Source organism: Coregonus lavaretus (assembly GCF_964263955.1).
Source record: "Coregonus lavaretus genome assembly, contig: HAP1_SCAFFOLD_4153, whole genome shotgun sequence".
NCBI lineage: Eukaryota > Metazoa > Chordata > Actinopteri > Salmoniformes > Salmonidae > Coregonus > Coregonus lavaretus.
Window position 1 is genome coordinate 24,075 of NW_028167163.1, and position 8,426 is coordinate 32,500.

Below are 8,426 nucleotides of genomic sequence, written 5' to 3' on the forward strand. Positions count from 1 at the left end.
CACACACACACACACACACACACACACACACACACACACACACACACGCTGGTTCATCAGTTTTGCCACTACATATGGCTGTCACACTGGCTGTCTTTACATGACACTCTCTTCTGTTCCCTCATATAAACTGTATAGTGTCTCTGTTCCCTCATATAAACTGTATAGTGTCTCTGTTCCCTCATATAAACTGTATAGTGTCTCTGTTCCCTCATATAAACTGTATGGTGTCTCTGTTCCCTCATATAAACTGTATGGTGTCGTGTACGTCTGCATTGCTTGCTGTTTGGGGTTTTAAGCTGGGTTTCTGTATAGCACTTTGTGACATCTGCTGATGTAAAAAGGGCTTTATAAATACATTTGATTGATTGATTGATTGATAAAGCGTTCTGCTGTTTCTATGTGTAACTCTTGTTGTTTCTGTTTCCTCCCAGGATGCTTTACTGCGGCTGGCAGCAGTTGTTGACGTGCGCTCACTCCGAGATGCTCTCAGAGAGACCGTACAGGGGCTACTGCCCGGCGTGGTAAGTACACACAGGGCTGCTGGGTAGTGTAGTTTTTTGGGAGGGGTCAAGCAGCCATTCCTCAAAACTGCACCAGGGTGTTGTCAATTATACATACATTTACGTCATTTAGCAGATGCTCTTATCCAGAGCGACTTACAGGAGCAAATAGGGTTAAGTGCCTTGCTCAAGGGCACATCAACAGATATTTTACCTGGTCGGCTCGGGGATTAGAACCAGCGACCTTTCGGTTACTGGCACAACGCTCTTAACCACTAAGCTACCTGCCACCACGTACAGTGCATTCAGAAAGTATTCAGACCCCTTGACATTTTACACATTGTATTACAGCCTTATTCTAAAATTGATTAAATCTGGGGGGTTTTCTCATCAATCCACACACAATACCCCATAATGACAAAGCAAAAACAGGTTTTTAGAAATGATTAAAAGTAAAAAACTGAAATATCACATTTACTCAGTACTTTGCTGAAGCACCTTTGGCAGCGATTACAGCCTCGAGTCTTCTTGGGTATGACACTACAAGCTTGGCACACCTGTATTTGGGGAGTTTCTCCCATTCTTCTCTGCAGATTCTCTGAAGCTCTGTCAGGTTGGATGGGGAGCGTCGCTGCACAGCTATTTTCCGGTCTCTCCAGAGATGTTCGATCGGGTTCAAGTCCGGGCTCTGACTGGGCCACTCAAAGACATTCAGAGACTTGTCCCGAAGCCACTCCTGCATTGTCTTGGCTGTGTGCTTAGGGTCGTTGTCCTGTTGGAAGGTGAACCTTCGCTCCAGTCTGAGGTTTCCTCCAGACGTGACGCTTGGCATTCAGGCTAAAGAGTTCAATCTTGGTTTCATCAGACCAGAGAATCTTCTTTCTCATGGTCTGAGAGTCCTTTAGGTGCCTTTTGGCAAACCCCAAGCGGGCTGTCATGTGCCTTTTACTGAGGAGTGGCTTCCATCTGGCCACTCTACCATGAAGGCCTGATTGGTGGAGTGCTGCAGAGATGGTTGTCCTTCTGGAAGGTTCTCCCATCTCCACAGAGGAACTCTGGAGCTCTGTCAGTGACCATCGGGTTCTTGGTCACCTCCCTGACCAAGGCCCTTCTCCCCCGATTTCTCAGTTTGGCTGGGCGGCCAGCTCTAGGAAGAGTGTTGGTGATACCAAACTTCTTCCATTTAAGAATGATGGAGGCCACTGTGTTCTTGGGAACCTTCAATGCTGCAGACATTTTTTGGTACCCTTCCCCAGATCTGTGCCTCGACACAATCCTGTCTCGGAGCTCTACGGACATTCCTTCTACCTCATGGCTTGGTTTTTTGCTCTGACATGCACTGTCAACTGTGCAACCTTATATAGACAGGTGTGTGCCTTTCCAAATCATGTCCAATCAATTGAATTTACCACAGGTGGACCAAGATCATTTCAAGGATGATCAATGGAAACAGGATGCATCTGAGCTCAATTTCGAGTCTCATAGCAAAGGATCTAAATACTTATATAAATAAGGTATTTAAGTTATTTATTTGTAATACATTGGCAAAAATGTCTACAAACCTGTTTTCAGTTCGTCATTATGGGGTATTATGTGTAGATTGATGAGGATTTTTTTGTATTTAATCAATTTTAGAATAAGGCTGTAACGTAACAAAATGTGGAAAAGTTCAAGGGGTCTGAATACTTTCTGAATTCACTGTAAGTGTGTATGTTCAGTATGAGTGCCAGGGGCAGAGCTAGGGTCAGAGGGGGCGGGGCTTTCTCCAGGGGCCCTTCTGACCAAATAATTTAACAAAATGAATAGCTGATATGGCCTATTATAAGCACACATTAGTCATCATCTCTAGTGATGTTATCAGTTAACCGTAAGTTGGTTAGCCGCCAAAAATACATGCTTATCGATCTGTAGGTTAATTTACATAATTTTGTGGAATTAAATTGCTGTGCGTGTATTTCTGCCTATTTTAGGCTATTTATTATATATATATTTATATTTATTTATTTATATATTTATATGCATACTGCACCCTAGCGGAATATCCAACTAGCTCTCACAGTCTCATGTCAGAATTAGACTTTCATCCATGTTTCTCAAACGTCACATTTCACCTGTCGCGCAGAGAGAGCTCACACTCACAGCTCTTCAAACATGAGTTCTTATAAGCCCTGTCATTGTGCAATATTTCTACATGCAATCGTGTGTGAAAATAGAGATATTCTTCATTGTTTGAAACCTGGAAGTTTTACTTCAAAGCCTATTACGAGGCATGTCTTCCCTTGCTTCAAACTGTAGGGAATTATTTTATATTTTAAGACTTCCTCATGCCATTGAAACCAGCATTTCTCTCTTGTTCTGTTGGTTTTCATATCGACTTTCTTTCGTTGTCCAGAAGCAAAAGGCACAATTCTATACATATTAGCAACCCATTCTAGTTGTTGCATCTTTACATTCCCTCGATTAGATGTTCACCTCTGTCACATGAAACCGCATCAGTTATGCTTTAGAACAAACTTTTCCTGCTAATTGGATTTTCATAAATGTTTTTCCATGTTGTTTTACGTTGGCTGCTTCATTACAGTAGCCTAGTTGCATGTTCAATAATGGCCTATAGCCTCTTGGCCATTAACTATGAACATTAAAACATTTTGGTACTGAATTAATTAGGCTGTTAGTAAGATAACAAAAGTAGTTTTAAACTAACAAACTATTATTAGTAAATAAATGACTAATCATTTTGAAGAACCTGGTCCCTCCCAGCAGCCAACCAGGGAGCCACTCAGGGGGGTACAGCGACAGACACAGGTGTACTGCACATTACTTTATAAATTAGCAACACCAGCTCAGACCAATTTCGGTATTTAATTAAATCATATTATATATCATATTATAAATACATTTTGCCATGTTTTGTTGTGTTAAATAATGTTTTTTATTTGGTTTTTGGTAAGCTATGTCATACTTCAATAAAACAGTACCACTCAAAAGTTTGGACACACCTACTCATTCAAGGGTTTTTATTTATTTGTAATATTTTTTACATTGTAGAATAATAGTGAAGACATCAAAAGGATGAAATAACACATATGGAATCATGTAGTAACCAAAAAAGTGTTAAACATATCCAAATATATGTTATATTCTTCAAATAGCCACCATTTTCCTTGATGACAGCTTTGCACACTCTTGGCATTCTCTCAACCAGCTTCATGAGGTAGTCACCTGGAATGCATTTCAATTAACAGGTGTGCCTTCTTAAATGTTAATTTGTGGAATTTATTTCCTTCTTAATGCGTTTGAGCCAATCAGTTGTGTTGTGACAAGGTAGGGGGGGTATACAGGAGATAGCCCTATTTGGTAAAAGACCAAGTCCATATTATGGCTAGAACAGCTCAAATAAGCAAAGAGAAACAACAGTCCATCATTACTTTAAGACATGAAGGTCAGTCAATACGGAACGTTTCAAGAACTTTGAAAGTTTATTCAAGTGCAGTCGCAAAAACCATCAAGCGCTATGATGAAACTGGCTCTCATGAGGACCGCCACAGGAATGGAAGACCTAGAGTTACCGCTGCTGCAGAGGATAAGTTCATTAGAGTTACCAGCCTCAGAAATTGTAGCCCAAATAAATGCTTCAAAGAGTTAAAGTAACAGACACATCTCAACATCAACTGTTCAGAGGGGACTGTGGGAATCAGGCCTTCATGGTCAAATTGCTGCAAAGAAACCACTACTAAAGGACACCAATAAGAAGAAGAGACCTGCTTGGGCCAAGAAACATGAGCAATGGACATTAGACCGGTGGAAATGTGTCCTTTGGTCTGGAGTCCAAATTGAAGATTTTTGGTTCCAACTGCCGTGTCTTTGTGAGACGCGTGTGAGTGAACAGATGATCTCTGCATGTGTATTTCCCACCATAAAGCATGGAGGAGGAGGTGTTATGGTGTGGGGGTGCTTTGCTGGTGACACTGTATGTGATTTATTTAGAATTCAAGGCACACTTAACCAGCATGGCTACCACAGCATTCTACAGCAATTCACCATCCCATCTGGTTTGGGCTTAGTGGGACTATCATTTGTTTTTCAACAGGACAATGACCCAACACACCTACATACTGTGTAAGGGCTATTTGTCTAAGAAGTAGAGTGATGGAGTGCTGCATTAGATGACCTGGCCTCCACAATCCCCCGACCTCAACCAAATTGAGATGTTTTGGGATGTGTCGGACCACAGAGTGAAGGAAAAGCAGCCAACAAGTGCTCAGCATATGTGGGAACTCCTTCAAGACTGTTGGAAAAGCATTCCAGGTGAAGCTGGTTGAGAGAATCCCAAGAGTGTGCAAAGCTAGCTATTTGACGAATCTCAAATATAAAATATATTTTGATTTACTATATGATTCCATATCTTGGGCTCCCGAGTGGTGCAGCGGTCTAAGGCACAGCATCTCAGTGCTTGAGGCATCACTACAGACCCCTGGTTTGATTCCAGGCTGTATCACAACCAGCCGTGATTGGGAGTCCCATAGGGCGGCGCACAATTGGCCCAGCGTCGTCTGGGTTTGGCCGGTGTAGGCCGTCATTGTAAATAAGAATTTGTTCTTAACTGACTTGCCTAGTTAAATAAAGGTTAAAAAGATATGTGTTATTTCATAGTTTTGATGTCTTCACTATTATTCTACAATGTAAAAATGAAGAAAAACCCTTGAATGAATAGGTGTGTCCAAACTTTTATCTGGTAGTGTATATATATTTTTATCTGCAGGAACAGGGGGCGGTCACACCCATGGCCCTGCCCCCCATGCTAGCTTTGCTTCTGATGTGTGTGTGTTATCTTACAGGAGTGTGTGTGTGTGTTATCTTACAGGAGTGTGTGTGTGTGTACGTGCTGGAGGGAGACTCGAGGCTGCAGTGTGACGACCCAAGACATGAGCTGCCAAAGGAGGGGAAGATCAGGTATGAAACCATCTGTGTGTGAGTCCATGTGGTATGAAACCCTCTGTGTGTGAGTCCATGTGGTATGAAACCATCTGTGTGTGAGTCCATGTGGTATGAAACCCTCTGTGTGTGAGTCCATGTGGTATGAAACCCTCTGTGTGTGAGTCCATGTGGTATGAAACCCTCTGTGTGTGAGTCCATGTGGTATGAAACCATCTGTGTGTGAGTCCATGTGGTATGAAACCCTCTGTGTGTGAGTCCATATGGTATGAAACCCTCTGTGTGTGAGTCCATGTGGTATGAAACCCTCTGTGTGTGAGTCCATGTGGTATGAAACCCTCTGTGTGTGAGTCCATGTGGTATGAAACCTTCTGTGTGTGAGTCCATGTGGTATGAAACCCTCTGTGTGTGAGTCCATGTGGTATGAAACCCTCTGTGTGTGAGTCCATGTGGTATGAAACCCTCTGTGTGTGAGTCCATGTGGTATGAAACCCTCTGTGTGTGAATCCATGTGGTATGAAACCCTCTGTGTGTGAGAACATGTGCAACAGATGTCGTTGTGTGGTAAATGTCAGATTAGGAGATAGACAGAATATCATCTACACTTCCTTTCTTCAAGGGACTGATAAAAAACTGGAGAGAAGATCAGCAGGTATGGATAGAAGGGGGGAGGGAGGGATGGAGAGAGGGAGTCTGGAGTCTTTCTGTCAGTCCAGTCTGAGTGACAGGTGTATCACCATCACCTTTCATAGAGATGTCACAGAGAAAACATTCTGAAATATTTCACGCCTCTCTCTCTCCATCTCTCTGTCAGTCTCTCTCTCTCTCTCTCTCTCTCTCTCTCTCTCGCTCTTTCTTACACTCTCTTTCATTCTCTCTTTTTTTTCTCTCTCTCCGTCTCTCTCTTTCTCTCTCTATTTCTCTCTGTCTCTCTCTCTCTCTGTCTTTCTCTCTCTTTCTCTCTTTCTCTCTTCATCTCTCTGTCTCTTTCAGTAAGACTCTGATCGTCTTCTCTGTAAGTGATCTCTACAGGTTCAATAGCTCCCTCCTACCCTAGCTTAGGAACACACACACACACACACACACACACACACACACAGACTGAATAGCCTTGTCGGAACCTAGCTTTGGTAAAATCAACATTGCATTATTCATGAGAGTTTCTGTCTCGGACTAGAGCCCTCAAGCCTGACACACACACACACACACACACGCACACACACACACACACACACGCACACACACACACACACACACACACACACACACAAATATCTGCATGCTGTGCACACCTGCAAGCAACCGCTGACACAATCTGTTGGCTGTGTGTGTGTGTGTGTGTGTGTGTGTGTGTGTGTGTGTGTGTCTGTGTGTGTGTGTGTGTGTGTGTGTGTGTGTGTGTGTGTGTGTGTGTGTGTGTGTGTGTGTGGTCCTTGAGCGCTACAAATTGTGCAGACTCTTCCAACCCAATTCTAACACCTGAGTTGATTAGCTGAAACTAAGCCCTGCTCAACCTGTACATCTCTGGAGTCAAACGTGGGGAACACTGCTGTTGTAGAACGCACGCCTCTGTTTGTATAGAGGGTATCTCATCTAATTGTGCTGTAACGAGACTATCGATCCTGTCTGTCCTCTGCCATGCCCATCGGCCATCACAAGCAATACTGACTGCCTTGTGCGTGTGTGTGTGTGTGTGTGTGTGTGTGTGCACGTGCGCATGCGCAAGTGTGTGTGTGTGCAGCATTAGTTCATATTGGAACAGATGTCTTTTCTCGCAGATTAGCATGAGAAAGGTGCTCTCTGTATTATCATACGAGACAACAGTGACACACACAAACACACACACCCATGGGACACCTGTCACTATCACACCTGTACAAACACCTGGCTCTGGGAATTACATTGATTTGATTTATTTCAGTAGACAATAAGTAATGAATTTTTTATAAAGCTGTCTTTGTATTGTATTCTCTATAGGGAAATAGCCCCCCACCCCCCACTGAGGGGTGTTCTAACATCCCAGCTCTGTGTTTCTCAGGGATATGGTGGACCAGTTGAAGAGGTGTGTGTGTGCAGGTCTACCTCCCTCAGAACTGCACGAGAAACACAGGAGCAGCCTCGCAGCACCCCTCCCACCCCACAGACGAGGTTTGTCTGTCTGTATGTGTGTGTGTGTGTGTGTGTGTGTGTGTGTGTGCTTACGTTTGTGTGTGTAAGCTTTCACACTGGAGGGTGTGGAGGTGTCAGAGAAGAGGAGGTGGAAGAGGAGGAGGGTGTGGAGGTGTCAGAGGAAGAGGAGGAGGAGGAGGAGGGTGTGGAGGTGTCAAACGAAGAGGAGGAGGAGGAGGAGGGTGTGGAGGTGTAAGAGGAAGAGGAGGAGGAGGAGGAGGAGGGTGTGGAGGTGTCAAAGGAAGAGGAGGAGGAGGAGGAGGAGGAGAAGGAGGGTGTGGAGGTGTCAGAGGAAGAGGAGGAGGATGAGGAGGGTGTGGAGATGTCAGAGGAAGAGGAGGAGGGGGAGGAGGAGGAGGAGGAGGAGGAGCGTGTGGAGGTGTCAGAGGAAGAGGAAGAGGAGAAGAGGAGAAGGAGGAAGAGGGTGTGGAGGTGTCAGTGGAAGAGGAGGAGGAGGAGGAGGAGGAGGGGGTGTCAGAGGATGAGGGTGTGGAGGTGTGAGAAGAAGAAGAGGAGGAGGAGGGGGTGGAGGTGTGAGAGGAGGAGGAGGGTGTGGAGGTGTGAGAGGAGGAGGAGGAGGAGGGTGTGGAGGTGTGAGAGGAGGAGGAGGAGGAGGGTGTGGAGGTGTGAGAGGAATAGGAGGAGGAGGAGGAGGAGGAGGAGGGGTGTGGAGGTGTCAGAGGAAGTGGAGGAGGGTGTGGAGGTGTGAGGTGTGAGAAGAAGAGGAGGAGGAGGGTGTGGAGGTGTCAGAGGAAGAGGAGAAGGGTGTGGAGGTGTGAGGTGTGAGAAGAAGAGGAGGAGGAAGGTGTGGAGGTGTGA

General features: G+C 44.8%; 1 protein-coding gene across 1 annotated transcript in view; it reads left to right on the plus strand.

Moving 5' to 3' along the window:
* Nucleotides 1-434: 434 nt before the first annotated feature.
* The window catches only part of LOC311106366 (cGMP-dependent 3',5'-cyclic phosphodiesterase-like), a gene marked incomplete at both ends in the record, with an annotated part of 27,819 nt that continues 19,827 nt past the window's right edge, over nt 435-8,426 (plus strand). The window contains 3 exons of the mRNA XM_084188435.1: nt 435-524; nt 5,368-5,456; nt 7,477-7,586. Of these exons, the coding sequence (XP_084044561.1) occupies nt 435-524; nt 5,368-5,456; nt 7,477-7,586 (289 nt within the window). The remainder of the gene's footprint in view (nt 525-5,367; nt 5,457-7,476; nt 7,587-8,426) is intronic.